Genomic DNA, 24484 nt, shown 5'->3' with positions numbered 1-24484 from the left:
GACTGACCTAAGCCATGAAAACACCCGTTTGTCTAAGTTTTCAAAACGTTTTTGGTCTAAATCCGATCTCATATATTTTGAGGATCAGATTTAACAATAATCAGATCAAATAAGATAACAAAGTACAAATTAATTTCGCTCTGAAAACGTTTATAAAGGGCAGACATTTGCCCAAGAGGAAATACAATAAACAAAAAAGTTATGGCGTATATTTTTTTACTCATATTTTTTTCCACCGAAATAAACACAAACTAATCAAAAATCAATTTAAAAACATATCCGTGCACCTCACCTTTACTGTATTTTTTACAAATCTATTCACTCTTTTGATAATTTATTCTTTTCTGCATTTTTATTTGATTTGGATGTCTTAACTGTCTCATATACATTAATATTAAATAAATTAAAACCAATAAGCAGAAATAGGAAATATAATGCTTCTCAACTCTAAAAAATATAAAAAAATTCATATCAATACGTGTTGTTTATTATTAGCTACGTTCACAATGCGCGGATCTGTTAGATCCCTGGATCAAATGATTTGAATCATTTTTATTCAGTACAGCTCCGTTTAAAAGGATTGATTTTGAGGGTTAAATTAGTGCCCACGATTATCTCTAGGATCAAAATGTCAGTTGAAGGGAGTTCTTGTTGTTGTTCTTGTTCTGTTCAATTGATGGCTCTGCTACGAGGCAATTTGCCAGCACGATTTGGAGATTCGGGAAAACCGTTGGGTATGTACCCTGTTCCACGAATCGACACTATATTAAATCATCAATCCAATCACAATCGAAACTTTTCAATGCACGATGTCGCCTCCCCCGCGATGAATCTAGCATCATCCGGCCTGGTTACCGGCGTGGATAGGATCAGCTACCACCGGCAAGGGGTTGGGAAGGGTCTGAGGAAAGGATTTAAAGGATAGGAAGGACGAACAATCACGTGTTGATGGGATGAAGGATAACGCGGAAGTGGGATAGAAATTTTCACAAAGATTAATACTGAAATGCACGTTGTACTAACGGCAAGGGGTAGGAAAGGGTCAAGGAAAGGAATCCATAGGATAGGAAAGGACGAGAAAACCACGTGTTGACTGGGTGAAGGATGACGCGGAAGTGGAAGGGAGTTCATCAAGCGGTCTATCGGTAATTACCGTTCCTAAAGTAAATGGTATTAACCAAACACATCCAAGCGGCTATACTTATAACCGTGTTGAGATACGTGACGTCACTAATTAGCCCTTTATACTAGGCTTGAGCTAAGTCGTGAATTTGAATTCACAGGTATAACTGTTAACGCGGTTTTCTATTCACTGTGAATATAACCTGTGAACGTAAATTCACGATTGAGAGCCGGTTGTCGAGTTTGCTTATCGTGTAACTTAATATCATGGCAGTGAATTCGCATAATAATAAGAAAAGTATTACTATTCTGTGTTTATTGTGTTAAGGATGTTTTTCTGTGTTTAATGTTTATCTGTGTGTTTTGTGTGTTAGTTCATACCTAGATACAAATATTAAGGGGGCTAAAAGTAAATATCATTGACATTGACAACAATTGTCGTCACATTTGAAACAATATATATTTTCATAGACATTTTTAAAGCTAATATCACGATGTCCTAATAAGAAATATTTGTCTTTAAAAGTTTAAAATAATGATAAAAACAAACATATTTTAATATTCGACCTTCCTCAGAAATTGATAAATTCATATTCTATCATAATAAAAATCCAGTAAAAAAACTAAATAAGCATGACAATATAAAATATAATATATGTACAATAAAAATAATTTATAAAAAATAATTGTTCTCTCGTTTTTTCCCACAAACGAGAGAGACGGATAGACGATGGGAGTCTGTTTAACAACGGCCAATCGCTGATGAATGAATTACTTCTTTCGGTTAATTTCAACGCGCATTCGTTTGTCTTTATGTGAACGCGCCTTTCTCATTCACGTTTTGACATTTAACAGTTTATTTTTAAGTTGTCATCAAGTCGTGAATGTGATTTTTTATTCACAGTGAATGATTCACAGGTAGTGAAATTTTGCTCAACCCTACTTTATACGTCATCAATTTGGAACAGTAATTACCCACGTCCGGAGCTGTTTTCTAAACGTCAAATGTCAAAGATATTGAAATAAGTGCGGGAAAAAATAAAAATAAACAACAAATTATTTCCTTTTTAAAGATGACACAAAAGTTATTATGGCTAATAAGTTTTCTTTTTTGATATTTATGCTTAAGAACTAATTACATATAACATTACTGGCGTCTGGGGTATTATTTACAAACAAACAAAATGATAACAGCGGCAGCTGACAAGTTACGAAGTTAGTTCAACCAAACACGTCCAAGCGGACGCGATTGGTTATGTTATAAAGACTGTTCAAGGTCAACCAAGGGCTTAACCGCGGTTAAAACCGATAGATCGCTTGGAATCGGTTAATAATATTTTTTATATCGTCCTACAGAATTCGCCATTTTCATTGGCCCGCTAAAAAACGCGGGAATTTCTGCAGCTGTTAAACTTGTCATACGGGTATGACGTCACTGTCATTACGCACAAGCTGAGGACCAATCGGAGAACTAGATATTTGCAGAAACCATAACATAACCTTAGTTTGAACGGAAAGTTCAAAGACTTTTTTAAGTGTTTTTTTAAAACTCTTTAGATTTCAATTTATATTACATAGAAAATTCCAATTAGTAATCCTTGCTATTATTTAATTTTTTTTCTTATTTAATATCAAGTTTATTGGTAGAGATTTAATGGCTCCTAAAAGGAAAGCGTCCCCTGCAATATCGTCGGAGAAGGTGCAAGGTGTTCAGAAAGCCAAAAGAACCAAATGTAAGTACCACACTCTCAAAGTCTTATATGATTTGATCTAAAATCTCTAATTTTAGTTACTGTTAATGATATAAAACTGCCTGGGCTGGCAGCCAAAGGAGTAGTTCTAGTAACAGGGGCGGGTGATGTTGGGCAACTTGGTTTAGGTCCTGATGTTCTTGAAAAATCAAGAGTAGCCCTAGTTAACCTCGATCAGGAAATTGTAGATATCTATGCAGGTGGTATGCACACAGTGTGTTTAACCAGTGATGGTAAACTATTAACTTTTGGTTGTAATGATGAGGGGGCTTTGGGGCGAGTAACAGAAGGAAAAGAGGATGCAGAATTTATTGCTGGGGAAGTAGAATTACCTGGAAAAGTAATCCAGGTGACTGCTGGAGATTCACACACTGCTGCCCTGTTGGAAGATGGAAGGGTGTTTGCATGGGGTACATTTAGGGTAACTAATTAATTTTTTAACTGAAATCTTTTATTTAATGGTTTCTTTTTTGATGAAAAAACTTATAAAGAAGGAGAAAAGTAATAATCTAAAAAATGTGATAGTATGTAAAACTTATATAATAAAACCGATTCCAAGAGGTCTATCGGTAATTACTGTTCCTAAATGGTTTTAACCAAACACATCCAAGTGGTTATAGTTGTTATAAGCTCTTGAGATATGTGACATCACCAATTAGCCCTTTATGCGTCATCAATTTGGAACAGTAATTACCCATGTCTGGAGCTGTTTTCTAAATGTCAAAGATATTGAAATAAGTGCGGGAAAAAATAAAAACAAACAATAAATTATTTCCTTTTTAAAGATGACACAAAATTTATTATGGCTAATAAGTTTTCTTTTTTGATATTCACTAGAAACAATGCCATATCTTAACATGTATCAGATCAATAAGATTCAAAATGCAAATGGGGTATATCTAGATCTAGTTTTTAGTAACAATAGTAATGATACCCTATCATGCTCAAATGATGTTTTAGTTAAATGTGATCGACATCATCCTGCATTGGTGATTTTTATAAAGTTAAACAATTTTGAATCTCTTGATTATTGTGAAGAAATACACGACTTCAAGAATGCAGATTATGCAGTTCTTAACAGCTACCTTCTTGATGCGGATTGGGATAGTTTATTCTCATCTGATGTTAACGCTAATGTGAACTGTTTGTATAATGCATTGGGCAACACTCTCACCTATTTTGTACCTATCATAAAAATTAACAATAAATTCAAGTTTCCAATATGGTTCAGCGCAGAATTGAAAACAAATGTCTTGCAAAAAACATTGGCACATGCAGCAAAGTATTAACAGTCTAAGGCAGTTGAAGACTATGAAATGTTCAGTAATCTTAGAGCAATCTGTAAAAATCAGGCCGATCAGTGCTACTCAAACTATGTTGAGCAAACGCAATCTTCTATTTCCGCTGACCCTAAATATTTCTGGAAATATATTTATTTATTTATTTATTTATAGAATCCATTTACAAAAGTGTTACATAGCATACCCATCTATAAATCAATGAAAGGTGTAGATGAGTTAATTAATTAAAGATAAGACACAAAATATATAAGAGATAAGACACAAAATAACAGTATTCTATCTACTGTGAAATATTTAGATGCAGTGGGTGGAAAATGGCCATGAAATAGCATCTTTATTTGCACAATATTTTTCTTCAGTGTACTCTCCTGATGAATTTGATGTTCAGGAATTTATGCAGCCTGATATTGCATGTTCTTTTGATATTAATAAAATGCATGTACAAATATATGAAGTCTTTGAAAAGTTTTTGCTTTGGCATGTCCACTATGGCTGATTTATAATTTGTCTTTCAGGACGGGTAGATTTCCAACCTCATGGAAGTTAAATTATTTGACTCCTATATATTTAAGAATACAGGTCAGAGGGATGATGTGAAAAACTATTGTCCTGTTTCTCTGGCTTGTCACTTTGCAAAGGTTCTTGAAAGTTTTGTCACAGATTTTTTATCAGAGAAATTTAAAAACATAATCTCAACTAAGCAGCATGGATTTGTCAGGGGTAGGTCCATTACCACTAATTTGTTGCTTTACCAAACAACTTTATCGGAGGCCTTGGAGAGTGGTATGTCGGTTGATTCCATATATACTGACTTTTCCAAGGCCTTTGACAGGGTTGATCATTCTCTCCTGGTTGCGAAGTTGTCACTCTATGGCATTGGTGGTTGTCTTTTGGCCTGGTTGAAGTCATATCTGTCTGGAAGAACACAGATTGTAAAGATAAATAACTTTTATTCTAGTCCTTTTCCAGTGACTTCTGGGGTTCCTCAGGGAGCCCATCTTGCCCCTTTTTTATTAAATCTTTTTATTAATGATGTTGTTCATTGTTTTGATTATTGTAATGTGTTGCTTTTTGCTGATGATGTTAAGATTTTTAGAATTATAGACAGTAACTTGGCACATCATGAACTTTGTTCTGATCTTGACAAATTTGAATTATGGTTCAAGAACAATAAAATGGTCCTGAATGCTAAAAAATGCAAATATATTCAATTTACCAGGAGTTTTAGTCCACCATTTCATCAGTACCATCTAATGAGTTCACTTATTGAGAAGGTATCAGAGATACATGATCTTGGGGTGCTTTTTGATTGCAGACTAACTTTTTCAAAAAATATTGAAAACCTGTGTTGGGTTTTATTAAGAGGCACACTCATGATTTCAGCAGTATTGATTCCATCAAACTTCTGTATTTTTCATTGGTTCGCAGTCAACTTGAGTCGAATTCATGTATATGGTCACCTTATTATGCTAAATATATAATGTGTCTAGAAAAAGTTCAACGTAAATTCATAAGATACATTGCTTATAAGCTTAATATTCCTTGTATTGATAATAATTACAGTGAAATCTATAGATTGCTGAAAATTGAAAAGTTGGAGACTCGACGTAAAAACTGCGATATTGTCACAACATACAAGATTCTTAACAATATAATACAGTCTCCTGAGTTGTTGTGTCAGCTTAATTTAAATGTTCCTCCTACTACAATGCTCAGACAGACTAGATTATTCTACCTTGAACAACATCATACACTGTATGGTGAAAACTGTGCAATAGGTAGAATGATGATTAACTCAAATAGTGTCGGTATAGATTTGTTTCATTGTTCTCTGAGTTCACTTCAACAAGTTTTAAAATCTGCTTAAGTGCAATATAATTTTATATCTTGACTTTGCTTAAAGTGTGTCTTCTTTTCTATTGCAGTTACTCTGTTTTAAACCATTGTTGTCCTTATATTTTATTTAATTTTATTGATGTTACCTGTTATCTGTTATTTATGCTAGATATTTAATGATATTACTAATACTTCAAGTGCTTTATATAAAATCTTATTTTGTTGAATATTTTATATACTATATTTATTTTGTAAATTGGTTAATTACCATAATATATACTGAGTATACTGAATCTGATATTTATGTTTAAGAACTAATTACATATAACATTACTGGCGTCTGAGGTATTATTTAAAAACAAACAAAATTATGATAGTGACAGCTGACGAATTACGAAGTTACTTCAACCAAACACGTCCAAGCGGACACGATTGGTTATGTTATAAAGGGACTGTTCAAGGTGAACCAAGGGCTTAACCGCGGTTAAAACCGATAGATCGCTTGGAATCGGTTTAAGTATATACCAAATCACATTTTGGATCTGACTATACTAAAAACCTACCACATGTCCTATATGATTTGGTGTTTTTTGCTATAATTTTGTTCATTTCATTATTCTTATATTCTTTGTCAGTTATATTATTATTATTATTATTATTATTATGCACAGGGTGCACAAATAAGCGAGGTAAGTGGCTGGATCTCAGGATTTGTACTTCTGACAACAATGGATTTTTTTTTAGTATTATACAAGTTGTTTTGAGAAAATTTTGGAAACTATTTTCAAGATCTGTATTTCTTCTAGGGGATGTAACTAAAAAGTAAATAAGAAAAAGATCTTTTTTTCTGAAAACTAATACATTAAGCTATACTTTTGATAAATTTTTTTGTAATTTTGGTTTAAGATCATTGGCGTACGAACGATGAAGATGTGGGGGAAGCTATTGAAAGTGTAATCATTAAAATCGGTGTAAATTCTAAACCACTTCTTTATATGTAAATTTGTTTGAAAAATCCACATAGCTGTTTTAAATGTACGATCTTGCTACTACCTATAGTTCCTAATAGAAGATCTAGAGGGCGCAATTTGTAATAAATCCATTTTTTGAATTTTACTGCAAAAGTTCAAATTGAATAGTATATGTTTGACATTATATTTGAAAAGTAAATTAAATTCGTAAAAATATTTTGAAAACCAGACAATGATATCTTTGCTTGTGTTAAAGCTGTAGTGAATTGAAGTTTTTTTATGCACTGAGTCAAAACTTATGTACCACCATCTAGCTTTTGGCCTTAGAGTGTCTAATTAACATTACTATATCTGTTTTCTTAAGCTGTTCATAAGATACAGCCTGCTTATAAATAATACTTAAATTAATGTATCACAGAACCAATGAAAGTTTATATGATTTTCTTAGGAGAATTATTTATTAACGAATTTCTTTATATTTTTAAATTATGATCCTTAAAGGGACTGATGTTAAACCCAAACATATTAGGTACTTAATGCCTCCATAGATGTTCAAACTGCTTTCCATCACATTCCAAACAAACTTCCAATCTTCCTTGAGTGGATAAAACCGCTATTTTGATTTTAGCAGCTGATGTTTGAATAATGGCATCACAGATTCTGTTTTCCATATCATGTCTAGTTGTGGGTAGAGTTGGGTACACAATATCTTCTAAACCACCGCATAGGTAAATGTTGAGGCATGTTAAATTGAATGACCTGGCTGGCCAAGAAAACAAACTTCCCCTTCTGACCCAGGGCCCTTGAAAATAGTTATTAGTATGATCCCGCATGAAAAGGGAAAAATATGCTGCACACTAATCCAATTGGAAACATCAAATCTTTCATTAAAATATGCCAAGTATTTATTAAAAAATTAAAAAAAACATTTTCGGCTAATGTACCATCAAAAAAAATAAAGACCAATAATTTTCTTTCTGATAATGCCACACCACACGTTTATATTCCAGCGGCCTTGGTGCTGAACTTCTCCCATCCAATGAAGATTTTCAGGCAACCAATAATGCATATCATGCCTGTTTATTCTACCATTGCTACTAAAATTCATAAAAACTGTTGGTTTTATCGTTAGGTCCACAAAAGATTTTCTCAATTTGGAAAGCTTTAACACACTAAATAGTGAGAATACCATTGACCTTTTTAATGGCTCTACGACTGCTTAAAAAAAAAAGATGATGCAAGGATTATCTTCTGCAGCATAAATTATTGGTTCTCAATTGATTACAGTTAATTCATTAAAATTCTTGATTTGATCAGTATTAGGTGGGCTGGAGGTGTTTTGGGTGCTTTGGGTCAGTTTTTTCTTTCGATTGTACTACTCATAATTGCTTTTGGGTGGGTTTACTCTTGGTATATGCATAGTTTGTGGAAGTTTGTTAGTTGAGTTGTATCTTTTTTGTTACTCATAATTGCCTTTTGTATTGGGATTTTCCTGTTGGACAATAAATGAGTAAAAAAAAAAATTGGTTTATCCGTAGAATCTGTGACAAAAAAATCGCTATTTTCCCAACTTATTCTAGCTTCCATTGACAAAAATCAATTATGTGCTCTAAATCATGTCCGTTTAAGTCCTGGTGTAGGATTATCTGATAGGAGAGTATTATGGTGCATTAAAAAGAATGTGCGCTATTGTAATTACTTACCTGTGGGCTTTTAGTATATTTCGAACTGTAGTTTGAGCTAATCCCAAATCTAAAGATAACGCCCAAGTTCCAATATGCCTATTAAATTCTATTTAAGCCAATACATTAATAATGTTTTCTGAACCGACGAAAACTTCCAGTATCGCGTAGTCGCTATACCAAGGGTGGAATCATTGATAAAATCGAATAATTGGTTTAGAATTTACACCGATTTTAATGATTACACTTTCAATAGCACCCACCCCGACTAGTGTTCGTACGCCAATGACCCTTAAACCAAAATGGTAGAGAATTTTTTAGGCTTTCTAACAGCATTATCACGTAGTATAGGTTAATATATAAGTTTTCGAAAAAAAAAGTCGTTTAATTTTTAGTCATGCCCTCTAACAGTGAGTATTGGAACTTGAAAATAATTTCCAGAATTTTATAATATTAAAAAAAAAAATTATTGTTGCCAGATGTACAGGTTCTGAGATACATCCGCTTACCTCGCTTATTTGCCCATCCTGTATATGTGTAATTATATTTTATTATATCCTTGTAAATTGGCTCTGTCATTAAAATAAATAAGTAAAAGTAGTAGGAAAAAGTCGGAGACATAAAAATTTCATACACTTAAGATTGTCTGACCCTCAAACAAAAGTATGTTGAGGACAAGTTGCCTCAATAGAGCTAAGACAATAATTTTTGTGATAATAAAACAAGAGTAGTGCCATAAATTTACCACTTATTTGAAAGGATAATTAAACATATAAAAGTCCCATGGTTGGAACATTTGGTGTGACACTCAATTTACAACACAGTTTTACTACTAACCAAAATTCTTTATTTTACTCTCGACACGTGTTTCGCTAATGATGTTAGATTCTTCGGGAGAAGATTAAAATTAGTTTTGGTTCATGGTAAAACTGTTTTGTGATTAGACATATAAAAGCATTTTTTTGCCTGGTCCCAACAGATTACAACTGCTCCAATTTCATTTACTTCGTTGCACGGTCACTGAAAATAAATGAACTGATTATCATTAAGTAACACTTGCATCCTTTTCCTATACTATCTACAAGTGGTCATTTTTTGGCATATTTCTGTCTCTATTGCTTAGTTAATTAAAAGTTACCAACCAATGATGTCTAGTTCAAATAAACCTGATTTGTTGTTGATTCTGTTGACTAAACGTTAAATCTTACTTAAAAAAAGCATTTAATAAAAAAATATTAAAAATAGAATTACTAAAACTAAATTATGTAGGTGTTATTTATTTATTTGGAGGGATCAGTAAACCCTGACACCCTACAACATTTACTGATTTTATAACTAATTTACTAGAGACTGAGAATTTTTTGCCTGATCACTATTACAAATACAAATTGTTCTAACGCCTAGGTGTGAAATATAAACCTATGTGGGTTAGATATCGCTTATGATTGTTATTTTACAGAAACAAATAAATTTAATAACCTTAAATACTACAATACCTAATCTATTAACAATCTATGAAAAAGGACTATATTATAATACCTGCTTACATTCCTAGAAAAATGAGGAGAAAATATTATATTTGTTGTGCACACACTTTGTACATTATTTGCTAATTTTTTTGTTTGTTTTTTATTCCCTTTAATTCAGGTGGTAGAACATTATATATTCTCGTGCAAGATAAACTAAAGATTTTAGGTTAATACTTTTGAAATTATTTGGTATGATTAAGTTACCTCTTGCTCTTGTATTATGATTGTGATTTATGTGATTATAATATGTTAACAATAATAAAAAAATTCAAGGATTCTCATGGAAACATGGGCATGACTGTGGAAGGTAACCAAAGGCTGCCTTATGAAATAATAAAAGACCGGAAAATAGTCAAAATAGCATCTGGTGCCGACCACATTGTATTTTTGACCAGCCATGGAGAGATTCTAACTTGTGGTTGTGCCGAACAGGGTCAACTTGGACGAATTACAAAAAGGGGGAGTGACAGAAATGCACGTGTTGGGATTGGTAAGGGAATTATAGGTATGAAGGGTTATCAAAATTATTTGCTTTATTAGTACGTTTCTTTTAATTAGTAGGATTGTTGTGAGCAATGTTTTAAATTTTCAGGCAAGTTTTTACATCCTGAGGCAATAACTTTAAAAGCTAGGTCAAGGCTGCATTTTGACAATATTTGGGCCGGGACATACTGCACTTTTGCTTGTGTCGCAAGTACCAATGATGTTTATGTTTTTGGATTAAACAATTTTAATCAAATAGGTAATATATTAATAATATGTTTCTCACCTGAGTTTCTGTGACATTTTAAAAGTTTTATTTTTTTTTCGAACTATAGGTTTGGATCTAACTGAACCTGTTTATTTTCCTACTAAAAGTCGCGACTTTTCACAGTACGAATGGGAGCATATTTCTGGTGGTCAGCATCATACTTTGGCTCTATCCAAGGATGGTAAAGTGTATGCCATTGGAAGGAAAGAGTATGGAAGATTGGGACTAGGTAATTATTTTCTTTTAAAAGTCTTTTACACGTTTTTTTTACCTGCAACTTGATTTATAAAAATAAGTTTAAAATGAAATGAAAAAAGGTGTTTAATGATATTTTAACCTTTTAGGGGAAAACTGCGAGGATGCTAAAGTTTTAACGGAAATCAAGTCCTTATCAAATGAGAAAATAATAAACGTAGCATGTGGATCTTCCACTTCGTTTGCAGTGTCTAAAGCAGGTATTTACATTTTTTCTGCATTAAAATAAAGAAATTGTTTTGGTCCGAAATTTAACTAATTAAATACCGGGTGACATAGGAAATTGGACAATAATTACGCATTTTGATAGAAAATAATATTCTGAGAATAATGATACCACATTTGCAGCGTTTTATCTTGCTTACGTTTAATGTAAATTTTGAAATAGAGTGTCATGAATTTGTTGACAGTTACAATTATTTTTATTTAAAATTTCCAAACCAATATTTTTAGCATTTACTTTATTTTCTTTTAATAGCACCTTATTATGAATAATCACTTTTGAAATACCATCAGTAGGCATTTTAAATATTAGTAAACACTGAAATTGTTTATGTCAATTATAAAATAATTGAAGAACGCGCCAAAAAGAAGCCTTTCCAACTAGCATTTTTGGCAACAGCTACGTAATCGCGAATACTTTAGCGCGAAAGAATACTTTAAAGTTGTGGTTACTAGTCGCGGGAACCGTTTAGGCACCGTTCTGTTACCACTTTTTTACCAAAATTGGGAATGATTTTGCTGTAGCAAATACGTAACTCTATCGTCCCGGGAACTTCTTTTTAACGTCCCATAGTGGTTTTCGGGATGTCATAAAGTAGTAATTGTGCAGTGCTAGTTACTAAGAAGTTACTGAGACAACGAAGCAAATTTTACTGTTAAACATAGGCAATATAGGACGGAAATAAAGAACGCCTCATTAAAATAATGACTTTTAACAAAAAAATATACCAAGTCTAAATATTTAAATTTAATTTTTTAAAGAAGGTAGATAATTTTTTTCACTCCTCTTTACTCCTATGAATATAAGAAGTCTATAATTTAATAAAAATTGCATAAAATATAAAAGTATTCCGATTTTAGCAAATTCATAAAATCGTGCAATACCTTTTTACAAAATGGAGTCAAATAATTAAAAAAAATATAGCGAATTGTTGTTAGAGTTACCAAGAAGTTTTTTTTGTTACTTCAAAGTAAAAATGACTTAGGAATAAGTAAATTAATTTAAAAAAAATGCTACTATAAAGTATATTTTACTGCATAGTAGAAATAATTACTTAAAGGTAATTTGCTTTAATAGCCAAGGTGGTAGAAGAAATAAGGGTAACTATTTCGGGGTATAAGGGTAACTTTTAACTTTGTAATCGCGCTTACTTAAAAGTTCCCATTTAATCGTGCCACCGACCAATATTTTCTACTTTATAGTAACGACGTTGTAAAGGTAATTAGGTCAGGTCGCTAAGCGGTATAAGCTACCATCAGAGTTACCGCAAAGTAATAATTACTATATAGTCAAGTATTAAATTGACGAAAAACAAAGAAAATCACAAAGTCACGGTCTCACAACATGTAAGTTTAATTACATGTTGTGAGACCGTGACTTTGTGTTTTTCTTTGTTTTTCGTCAATTTGGTATATTGGTCTCTTAGAGAATAATGGATGCGATTTTTGGAGTCAAGTATTAAGTTAATATTACGTATTTCTTACTACTATTTTTTCTTGGCAGTTATTTAAACTTATAAGATATTTTTTTGGTACCAGTTACCGATTTATTACTTGAATAAAGTAATATAGTCAAACAATGTTGTAGCCGTAACTAAAATTGCTAGTTGGATTGTTTTCAAGAAATCATAGCCTTTTATTAATTAAATGGGCTTATTTATCAACCGATTTAAAAACTAATATTAGAAGAAAACCACATTTTAACAGGTTAACTGCCATGAGCACCATAACGTGATTCTCAGAAAATGGATTGTTATAGCCGCGTGAAGTACCCTATGATTCTCAAGCATGAAAGAATTATAAAACGCCGCGAGAAGCGGCATGTGATTCCCATTGCCATTTAAACCTTATTGGCGCTGATACGAACGGCTGGAAGGAACATATGCTATAATTGGCCTGTAGATGTGAGAATCACAAGTCGCTTCACGATGATTTATTTTCTTTTTTTATATTATGTAAAAAGGACTATATGTTTACTAAAAAAAAATCTGTGATAATAAAATGATAACAAAAATGTTTGGAATACACACAAGCTATTTAGAACACTTATGTACCTGAAAGAAACAGGCCAAGCAATAATACTTCCAGTGGCGTACCCAGAGTTTGGGCTTGGGGAGGGGGGGGGGGTATAAAAAAAACGAATAAAAATAATTTATTTATTTTACGTTAAATTTGAAATTACAAAACAAAATCTAAACGCCGTGGCTTCAGAGCGAGATCATCAATAATTTCATCAACAGATATTACTTCTTCTCGATGAATTGATAGCATGGCCAATCCATTAAGCCGCGTTTGGGTGGTAGTATTCCTCAAATACGTTTTTATCCGTTTCAACGTGAAAAATGTACGTTCTGGCGAAGTTGACACTGGCAATGTACAAAAAATTTTTAGAAGTTTGTGTATATTGGGATAGGCATGCTGACTACAAACTTCCAAACAAACTAATGCTTGGCGTTTGTTTTTTATTTCTGGGAAATTGTTTAAATGCTCATGCCACAGTTTTATTTTCAGATTTTGTGGTAATTTTATAACATCGGGTAAATATAAATCAAGCAAATTGTTAAACTTATTGCTTGAATCAGTTGATTCTCCAACAGATGAAGGTGATAATAGGCACATAAATTCCTGGTAAATTTCTTTATGAGACGTAAATCTTTCTTCCAGCTGGTTAATTAACAACTCCAAGAATGGCAAATACATAGTAGTTCTAAAATAGTCGACCGCGTAATTTTCGGCATTGGGATTGATATTGGGATTTGCTCGATTTTTTTGTTTGTGCGTTATTCGTTTTACTTTAATTTCGGCGCCCACACTCGACGCCACTTTTTTTAATAATCTCAAATTAAAAAAAAAGGATACAAAATTTACCACTGCTTTGTTAAAAAGCCCTTCAAATTGTTTGTCAGCATCTAGTCGCAGCTTCCTTAAGCATAAAATTACATTTTCAGTCACCATTACAGCCTCTTTTAAATCAATGTCCACTTTTTGCAGAACCCAACAAAGTGGCAAACCAAAACTAAAGATCTGGTTAACTACTTGGAGGGCTATTAAAAAGTCGGAATCAAAAAGACTATTACGCAAAACTGGTGCATCCCCAGAATCCCTCCAACCAGATATATCTTCCAAGCTTTCAACGACGTATTTGTAAAGTTCCATGAAGTCTTGCACTGCTTTATATTTGGATATCAATCGAGTTGCGCATAATCTCTTTAGGGTTTTTGCAGATGGATGTTGATTTGATTCTTCGATTTTACTTAAAAGGACATTTTTGCGCTTTGGAGTATTAAAAAAAGTATATAGTTTTTCAATAACTCCAAGACAATTTCTTATTTGTTGAACCTCACATGCTTTGGAAATGGCCAGATTTATTGAATGTGCAGCACAATGTATATAAATACCCTTTGGACATCTTTGTCGAATAAATTTTTGCACTCCATTAAATTTTCCAGACATGTTGCTGGCTCCATCGTACCCTTGCCCCACCAGGTAGTTTATATCCACGCCAAAACTTTCCAGGCTATTTAAGATTGTGTTTGATAAATTTTCACCTGTCAAACTATCAGCTGGAATAAACTGTAAGAAATCTTCATTTATGTTGTTATTATCACTCACGTATCTTACACATATGCTAACTTGTTCGACTGTAGAAATAACTGTTGTTTCGTCGGCAAGAATAGCAAACGCCTCTGCCTTGTTTATTCTGCAAACAAGTTGTTTTAGCATAATGACATTTACACTGCTAATAATTTCATTTTGGATTCTCGGGCTAATGTAAGTTTCTCTTTTTTTTGACGTTTCCAGAGTTTCCCATAGCTGTGTGTCTCCCTTTGCTCTGTATTTTAATATTTCCCGAAAATTCCCTTCATTTTTTGAGCTATTGTCTATTTCTAAGGCTCCCGAATCTCTGTGTCCTCTTAACGACATTTCTTGACGACCACATAATATAGTTGCTTCTATAATCGGCCGAATTTTATTCCGATTTTGCTTTGCTTGTTTTTTTTGTTTTTTCATCCAGTAAATCTATAACTTCTTCTTGAACCCCTTTTTGTATTTCCTCCAAATTTTCGTAGGCACATATACAATCTTTGTGATATCTTGCAGGCTCATGGGCAACAATTATCTGTAAACAAAAAAGTACTGTATTATTATCTTACTATACATAATGTATGTTCGACTTGTATAAATTATTTGACAAATAATGATATTATAAAATATTATTTAATCGACGCGACCCCCTGTATAATGCGTTAATACTCACGTACCTCTTTTGCCTTTTTTCAATTGTCCTTTTTTACATTCACTAATGCATCTAATGTTTGCCCTCCGACACCTCCAGTAATAGCAAAAAATACGCAAAATTTACAAAAAGCGCCCTGTTCTTTTGCGGAATAACAAAGCCAATTAAATTCTGTGAGTCACTTGTGTTGGAATCTCAGTTTGAACTTTTTGTCTTTAAATCTATCTATTAAAGGGAAAGTGTATGATGGTGGCGGGATCCAAAGTGTTTCAATTATTTTTATTTTATCTGATACGGATCCAGAATTCAGAAAATTTGCAATATCCTGCGGGTGCGGATGATTTACTTCCGAAGATAAGGCAGATTCAGAATTACCTTTAAAATGTTTATTCACATTGATAGATGAATCCAATCCTGAAGTAGAGGCCTCCTCTTCATCATCCATCATCGTTATTTTTTCTTTTAAAAAAAACTTAATAGGTTTCCTTGCTTCATTTTTTTGCTTTCACGTGTCACGTGTTGTGATAACAAGATACGAGAGCGCACACTCTGCGTTTTAAACAACAAAATTAAGCCATGTGCCCGCATCGCGCGAACGAAGGCAGTGAAGGCACCCACAGCCACATATTACGCAATCGCAATCGGAGACGGAAAATTCTTATCGCGTCCGTCTTCTTGCAGCTGATGCAAGCAAAGAAAATTTGTGTTTTTTTTAATTGCATAATTTTTATTTAAAAGAAAAGAACATGTAGAGAATAATCTAATTTTTTGTTTTAATTTTAGTTTTTTGATTTTTTTTGATATTTATGATGATCTTATATCTGGTTTGCGGGGTCTTTTTTTGGGCATAAGCTCGATCATATTTTTGCTGCAATTGCTCATAACATAAAACACATCTTCTTCGTTTACTAGTTCCTTCATCGATCAAGGTGTGCTGGCGATTATCTTCGAAGAATTTCAAAATTTGATTGAATTTCTGTAATATTTAACAGGTCCATACAAATTTCCTCTTTAAATCTAGTTATTGACATTTTTTCATTCGCTACTTCCTGGTGTAAGATAAAGGCGTTTACGGTAGCTGCATCAATAAGGAGTTCGATGGCTAGCTTTCTGTACCGTTTCACACCTCTACGTAATGATGATGCATATGCCTTCATTTGGTCAGAAATATCAATGAATGACTTGCTTTTGTTGTAATCAAGAATTACTATAGGCTCTGCCTCCTCTCTTCTTTTATAGGTCACTGTTTTCATTTCATCTTTCTGTTTTATGCTTAAAGTCAAAACGTCCCGTTTGTCTCTCCACTTTTGCATGATAACACCTGTGTTGCTTTCAGATGCTATTGTTTCCCCCACTTTTAATTTTTTTTCTAGCACATGCCTTGGATTTAGCTTTCGATTAGGTCGGAGCGTGCCAACCAAGTGAGTTTTTTTGTTGAGTAAATTGTGTGCTAATGACATGCTTGTGTAAAAGTTGTCTGTGTGAATGGTGCGACCTTTCTCTAATAATGCATCTGCTAATGACAATACAAAATTTTTTCTGAAGCAGGTAGCTCGTCAACTTTATCTTTGCCGCAGTAAACTTGAACATTGTAAGTGTAACCCTTGTCTAAACATAATTTGTATAGCTTGATTCCAAACTTGTGGCGTTTGTTTTTGATAAACTGCTTAAATCCTAAGGGCCCTTGAAATGGAACCAGGGTCTCATCTATACAAATGTGCTCGGTTGGAATAATTGGATCTTGAAAATTTTTAAGAAGTTTCATTACTAGAGAATTTATCTTTTGCAATCGATCTTCTGATACTTCTTCATTATTGCTGAAATGCCAAGTTTTTAAACGAATCTGAAAACGATTTCTTGACATTAATTTCTTTACTCTATTATAGTAAATACTCTTTTTAGACCAGTAAGATTCGATAGATGGAAACCTTACCAAACCCATCCAAAATAGTATTTCTATGAATATTTGCATTTCTTCAATATTTGTATCCTGCCAGTCATTTATTCTAGCTTTCCGGCTTGTCTCTTTACTTTTTATCTGTGTCGCATATCTGTTGGTTTCTTCTACCATCATCATCAAAATATCTTGAGTTAAAAACATCTTGTAAAATTCAAATGGTTTCTTGTCAAAATATTTTTCATATATCTGGCTTTATAACTGAATATTCTTCTGAAAATGTAAAAGTCTTGAGATGAATTCCAGACGCATCATTCCAAGTAAGATCATTTGTAGCAGCTTCGTCACTTTCAGCTTGCCCCATATCAGAAGGCATCTGATAAGCACGAACAACTTGCTCTATAGTCTCTCTATAGTAAATCGCACTCCTGGGACGCTTGTTGAGACGTACTTGGTCTTGGCTCATCCATCGACGTTCTGACAGAGAATTTCTGCTTTTTCGGTTGCGGGCTTTCATATTCCTCACTGGAGCTTTCGGATGTAATTGACGGTAAATATTCGTCAGATGATCCTCGAATGGATCATTCTAAAGGTCGCTGTCACTTTCATCGGATAATGCACTCTAAAAATACAACAAACATTCAAAAGTTACTCACTATAAAAAAAGCTTATTCACACATCTTACCTGCCATAATGATGCGAGATTTTTTTGCTCTTGCTCATACTATCTGCGGTTCATTTCGAAACACGTGTGTGAAAAAACAACACTTTATGCAGACTCAATAACAAACGAATTGGTACTGATCTAGGCTGAGAGACAAGTTCATAAATGCATTACAAATAGCCCCCTCCAGCAAGCAGCGAGCCGAGATACCCAAAATACAAATTTCGTTCACAAACTATTCTATTTAACTATTATTTTTTAACATATCGACAAATACAACGTTGAAAGATCCAAAAAGTATTTATGCTTCCTCTACAGACCACCCAGCGATACATACAGAAAGCCGACCTTGCTGATGAAATAATCGACCATCGGCAAGCAAACTATCCGAGTGCTGATTATCCGAGTGATAATTCTCGCGGCTATATTGACAAATTGATATGATCCGGCCACGTGAGACAGATGGTGATTCTCAATCAAAAATTTAAAAAATCTAGCAGTTTTGTGAAAATCTTTATGAAAATACTGTGAAATGCACTGCTGTAAGTCTTTTAAGCAAAAAAAATTCTTTCGGCTAGAGCAAAGGATTTTATCCATAACATGGTGGCAGCCAACATGTTAAAAGTGGCTGTTCCCAGTAACGTGATATTAAAAAAAAATAAAGCAAATGCAAAATTACTAGTTTGGACATTTTACATAGGCGTCTAAAAGATTTAAGTCATAAAATGCAATACAATCGATTTTTTCCGTGATTATTTGATAAAAAATTAAAACTTTTAACGCATTCGTGGCACCCTATTTAAAAATTTTAAAAATTGATTTTTTCTATGAGTGTAAAACAAAAAGTAGCAAATGTAGCGTCATTGTTCTAAGAATATTATTTTCTATCGAAATACGTAATAATATACCAAGTGTCTCATTTAAAATAAGAAAGGTAGTGTCACTTCCGGTTAAACAGGAAGTGATAGAAAACAACTGAATATGTCAAAAGATGCTCTTATAACAATTCCATCAATATACTAAATTTCATTTGTTTATCTTGAAGACTAAAATAGTTATTAAGTGTTTCCTTCTTTCTATTACCCGGTATAGGATGATAAACAGTTACTGATGTCATTTGTAAAGTAAAATGTACACATGTGGAATGGAGCCTTCACATCTATGACTTGAAACTTCACTTTTGAAAAAAAAATCAAGAAGAAATAGAAAAGAAAGGTTTTTTTAGAACATTTTTAACGGAAAACTTACTTATGTACACGCTGCATAGAAAAACAATTTTCATTAAACTAGATGATATAATTCTGTATTAATGACCTTTACAATTTATTTTTAGGATTTCTGTGGGCAACATATAAATATCTTTGGAACTGTAAATTTTAAGCTTCTTGGGAATAGTTGTCTTCCAATATGGCCTGTAAACCCAGTTCAACTTATTTTAACTTAATAATATCCGATTTCTACAATAGCAAAATACGGGAATCTCATTTTCTTAATTGATAAAATGTATATATGTCCTTTTGGCTTGTTTGTTACATAATATTGAACATGACCTTGCCACTTTGAATAATATGTTTTAACATCCTATCTTTGCTTCTTAGATAAATAATGGTGCGTTTGAGTTTATTTTTGAAAAGTTAGACATGGATTACCTAATTGTCTATTTTATTAGGTTTCTATGGCATCACTAATGTAATAAATAATACATTTAAAAATTACTACCTCTTACTTAATAATTGGAAAGAAGAGGGAAATAGACTTAATCACATATCGTCCCCTTAATACTACAACTAGGTAACTCAAAAATTCTAATTTTTCAGGGAAGCAGTTTAAAGTTTAAAAAAATTAAAAATGTTGTATAATAGCGAATTGAATTGCTTTTTAATTATACCGCATGGACATTGAATAAATATATATTCTTAATATTTTTAGAGATTGTCAGCTTTTTTTTCAGTTCTTTTGGTATTAAAAAATGAGATATCTAGTTTTAACAATAAAAAATCAAAAAGAAAAAAGCAAATATCTAGTTGTTGACTGAGCAGTAAGAACAAGTTTTAATATCAAAAATACTTTTATTAATACTTACATTTCTGTGAAATCTAAAAAAACCCAAATACATAACTCATGATTACTTAAATACTATACTTCGTCACTCACTGTCACTTAAATCTGATTCAGGTACAACTTCTTCTGTTTGCTTAAATGGAAGGTTTTCAAAAAAGGTTAACTTTCAATGGGAGTTCCGGCAGGTTTAGTGTTAAATAATGACAAAAGATCAATGTATTTTTCTAAATCCTAACTCCTAAATTCATCATCGAATTTTTCTTTGAATTTTAATATAAAAGGTTCTGATTTAGAAAAGCGCATACAACACATTTTCTGCCAGGCAACTCGCTTTCCACTTTCATCCTTGGTTCTAAAAATTAAAACTTTATCTGCATGATTTTTCCAATCAAATATTTGTTCGTGTGTAACATCATGAACGATGTAAGGTTTATCACCCTTTCTTCGGGAACATCTAGCTATTGTTTTCCAGTCTTGTGGTAAATAAGTTTTGCCTACTCTTTTAAATTCTGTTGACATGGCAGAGTGCATGTAATCGCATTCCATTTCACTATGTCCCGACCACTAAGAAGTTGAGTTCAATCGTTTCTAAATTTGCAATATTTTGAACGGCTGTTAAGCACATGCCAGATACAAATTTGTTTAAATTTTGTCCACCACATCTGTCACTAAAACACTGAACCTGATATTTGTAGTTTCTGGCAAAGATTCAAAATATTTATATAAACAGGTCGCAATCTCACAGCTACCTCGTTTGCCTTCAACTTCTGTCCACATAAAGCATCACCTTGTTTGGAGACAGTATTATAAATGGTAAAGTTAAATACTTTAAATCTTTGCTTATAAAATAAGGCAATATTAGTTGGATCATTTGGCACCAGAAGCACTTGTTGCAAATCAAAATTGCAACTTATGAGTTTTCCGTTTGAATTTTCCGCCAACTGTCTGCTTATTCGCTTTTCATCGCGCACTCTATCCTTAGCTGCTATATGAGCCAAATACTCAATTTGCATAGATGGTTTATCACTTAAAGGAGAATTGTAGGCCATACAAATCCGACACTGATCTTTGCGAGGTCGATAAAAACCAAGGTTATCCTCCTCTGAGAACACCTTTCTATAAATGGCAGAGCTAGCTGGTGTTTGTTTTTTTTTTCATTGCATTCTTTTTTATAAAGAGAGTTCATAATTGTTATGTTTAAGTCAGAGGCCAAATATTTACGTTGCGTTTTTGAACGACAATAGTGTGAGCCGACTACTGAAAACTTCTCAATATGACTTTTAACACTATTCATTATTTCAGACTTTTTTAAAATTTTCCGCGCTTGTCTTCCAAACTTGTGTTTTGTTCAGTTCTCGCTTTCATCGCAATATCCACAACTCCCTTTCTAATTCCTAGGGTATTGATAAACATCGTTTTGCAAACCTGAATCCGGTTAGAATTTTTTGGCAAAAAGAAAAAAATGGTGTTTTGTCGTCTGGACTGTTCTTTGGTATGCCATTTTTATTTTCTGTATGACCGTGAATCTCCGAAAAATCGACAATCGTTCATCATAAGAAAAAACTTCACTGCATTGTCTTTTGCAAATAGCTAAACACGGATCTTTCATTGCTACCCCCGGAACGTGTTTGCCTCTTGATGATATGTGTGCCTCGCCACGTTGTTTTTTTAATTTTCCAACATTCCTTTTCCAATTTTTTTTTCATTTCTTTTCCTTTTTCTCGACTTATCTGTCCTAACAGGCAACTCTTCCATATCGTGTAATTCAATATTGTTTCTTTGTAATGTGCCAACTTGGGAATCCAAATCACTGCTAGAAGAATTTTCAGACTCTGGATTATATTCCGAGTGTTCAGGAGAATATGGTTCAAAGTCTGAATTTAAGTCATATAAATGCTGTTTTGAAGTGCACGGAACCGGCTCAATATTTTCAACTGTAAAAATTAGAAATTAATAACAGTAGAAAAATTAGATTTGAAAAACTTTTCTCACCGTTTAAACTGTAATTTCCAACAGTAAATTCTTGAAATGCCACAGTAGTATCATCACATTAAGTAAAAAAGGAACTTTCTAAAAAATAAAAGGTATTTATCAGTCTACGTATTTACAACAACAACAACTTGCCCAATAATAATACAAAAATATTTTGTAAAATAAACTTAAATAATAATTACTTGTAGGTTGTTCCGCTTTATTCTTTCCTTCCGTCATATATTTTATGAGAGTATTTATCTCATTATCAGGTGACGACATGTCATCATCATCATTGACTGTCTCTATATCTGAAACTAAAAATAATTTTAAAAATACTCCTATAACAATTATTAAGATTAGGATAGATTTCGCAATAATACCAGAGGACATTATTTTTAATTTAAATTTGAGAAAATTATTAATTGATAAATACCTAACTTATAAATAAGCAGTCTTATTGTTTCCACAATATTTTCTTTATTAATTGCATTTCAATTCACTCACCTTTATTCTTCGTCAACTGGCTACGTGCTAAAGTTAATATGTATTTGGCTCTTGTGGACATTTTTGCTTTTTTCACCTTTTTTTAACAAAAATATTACAAAAACTGGAGGAACATACCTAATAATGTCACACTCGACATTTACTGCAAACATAGGTATCGCGAAAAATATCTGTAAGGGGTAGCGAATAAGTCAAGTTAGCCGGGCGCACAACTAGGTAACTTAAATTAAACACTTGTTGCCCTACAAATTTTTGTAATCGCAGGTGCACAATTAGATAATTCAAGGTAGCTACTTTAAGCTGCAGGTTTTTTTTTAACTGTGAACATAACTAGTTTTTGTCACTGGATTCCCGTAAATTGGATTGGAGTTGAACTTACCTAGTTGTAGCATTAAAAAAGGCGTAAAAGGTTATAAAGGAAAAAGTAGATAACTCAAAATCGTGAAATTTCGAGTTACCTAGTTGTAGTATTAAGGGGACGATATTTAGAAGTATTATGAACTTAAACTTTAACGATTCTTTTCCCTATTTAGTTTAATCTAAGTGCAGTAATTCTCGAATTCAATAATTTACTTAATAGATTTTTTTTTAATGTCCAGGAGCTAAGGCTTTACCTAAGAGTCGACTCTTAAGCTTGTTTCTTTTCTTTTGTGTCCTTCCTAACTACATTTTTTTAATTAATGAAGGGAGGAAGATCCAAACTTCATTGTTTACATTTACGTTACATCTACTACCATTCTAGATAAAGAAAATCAAGTTAAACATATATATAGACAAATACTTTTTTTTGTAAGGTTTCTAAATTTATTATTTATTTAAATAGTGACCTAATATCCAATAAAATAACACGTAATAAAACCGTGTTTTACTTCACTGAAAAATAGATAGAGCATAACTGAAATAGAAAGCAAGATCTAACCAAATTCTGAAAATTGAATTACTGCTTCTTTTAATAAATCAAATTGAGCAACCATCATCTTACACTAATTCTGATTTTTCACAATTTAAACTATTCCTTTATAGGAATATTGTATGCTTGGGGAATGGGAACAAACGGACAACTAGGCCTAGGCGAAGAAGAGGATTGCTATGTACCTACACAAGTGAAAGGAAAGCAATTGAATGACCGCAAAGCTATACGGGTATCAAGCGGAGGACAACACACCGTAATATTATGCGTGACGGAGAATAATAACAAAAAAGCGAACGGGGATAGTTAGTAGAGCTTACTGTTGCGGGTGCCCAAAAACGACTTAACTCTGTTGTGTTACTTTATGACTGATATAAATAAATATTGATTCTTTCGTATTGTAAAACAAATCGAAATTGGAAAAAAATCTTTGGCCTTGAAGTCTTTATACTACTTAATGAAGTCAAACAGAAATTTTATTGTTTTTACCTTTATATTGCCTTAAGGTATTCTCTAAATTAAAACTTTTTATTTAACAAAATTTGGATTGATATGACTCCTCAATTCTAAATTGTCTGTAGTAGTTGGTCATTCCTGAAATAAAGAGTTAATTTGAGTTTGTAATTAAGCATTTTAAATAATATAGTAATAGAGATTGTCTTTCTAAATGATTGTGTAATTGTTATGATTGTGCATGAATAAAAGTTTAATATTCGCTAACAGGAAACGTCTTCAAACTTATGGGTAATTATAGAGTTTTATTTTTTAGAGTATGTTATCTACAATGTTCATGTTTTTTTGTTAAATTGCTAATAAT

General features: G+C 32.6%; 1 protein-coding gene and 1 long non-coding RNA gene across 3 annotated transcripts; one reads left to right on the top strand and one right to left on the bottom strand.

The window, feature by feature from the left end:
- The first annotated feature begins 2596 nt into the window (after positions 1-2596).
- LOC126741525 (regulator of chromosome condensation) lies at positions 2597-24283 on the top strand. 2 transcript variants are annotated; one of them, XM_050447978.1, is made up of 7 exons: positions 2597-2855; positions 2912-3294; positions 10466-10682; positions 10785-10934; positions 11011-11172; positions 11288-11398; positions 23781-24283. In XM_050447978.1, exons 1-7 carry the CDS (start codon positions 2777-2779, stop codon positions 23975-23977), a joined length of 1299 nt encoding a protein of 432 aa, XP_050303935.1. In that variant the 5' UTR covers positions 2597-2776; the 3' UTR covers positions 23978-24283. The 2 variants fall into 2 exon arrangements, with proteins under 2 accessions (XP_050303935.1, XP_050303924.1); XM_050447967.1 differs by having other exon boundaries at positions 2598-2855; positions 10466-10697.
- LOC126741644 (uncharacterized) lies at positions 20607-22580 on the bottom strand. Its single transcript, XR_007662247.1, has 3 exons — positions 22454-22580; positions 22272-22349; positions 20607-22213 (listed from the first exon to the last, which is right to left on the bottom strand). It is a non-coding gene; the product is annotated as an uncharacterized LOC126741644 (long non-coding RNA).
- Positions 24284-24484: the final 201 nt, after the last annotated feature.

Source organism: Anthonomus grandis, chromosome 1 (assembly GCF_022605725.1).
Source record: "Anthonomus grandis grandis chromosome 1, icAntGran1.3, whole genome shotgun sequence".
NCBI classification, from domain to species: domain Eukaryota; kingdom Metazoa; phylum Arthropoda; class Insecta; order Coleoptera; family Curculionidae; genus Anthonomus; species Anthonomus grandis.
The sequence above is the reverse complement of the archived record's forward strand: the minus strand, read 5'-3'. Positions and strand labels throughout refer to the sequence as shown.

Coding starts and splice junctions, on each gene's coding strand:
- LOC126741525 (XM_050447967.1), top strand. CDS start 2,777: ATGGCTCCTAAAAGGAAAGCGTCCCCTGCAATATCGTCGGAGAAGGTG. Junction 3,295..10,465: donor TTGCATGGGGTACATTTAGG/GTAACTAATTAA, acceptor AAAAAATTCAAG/GATTCTCATGGAAACATGGG. Junction 11,173..11,287: donor GTATGGAAGATTGGGACTAG/GTAATTATTTTC, acceptor TTAACCTTTTAG/GGGAAAACTGCGAGGATGCT.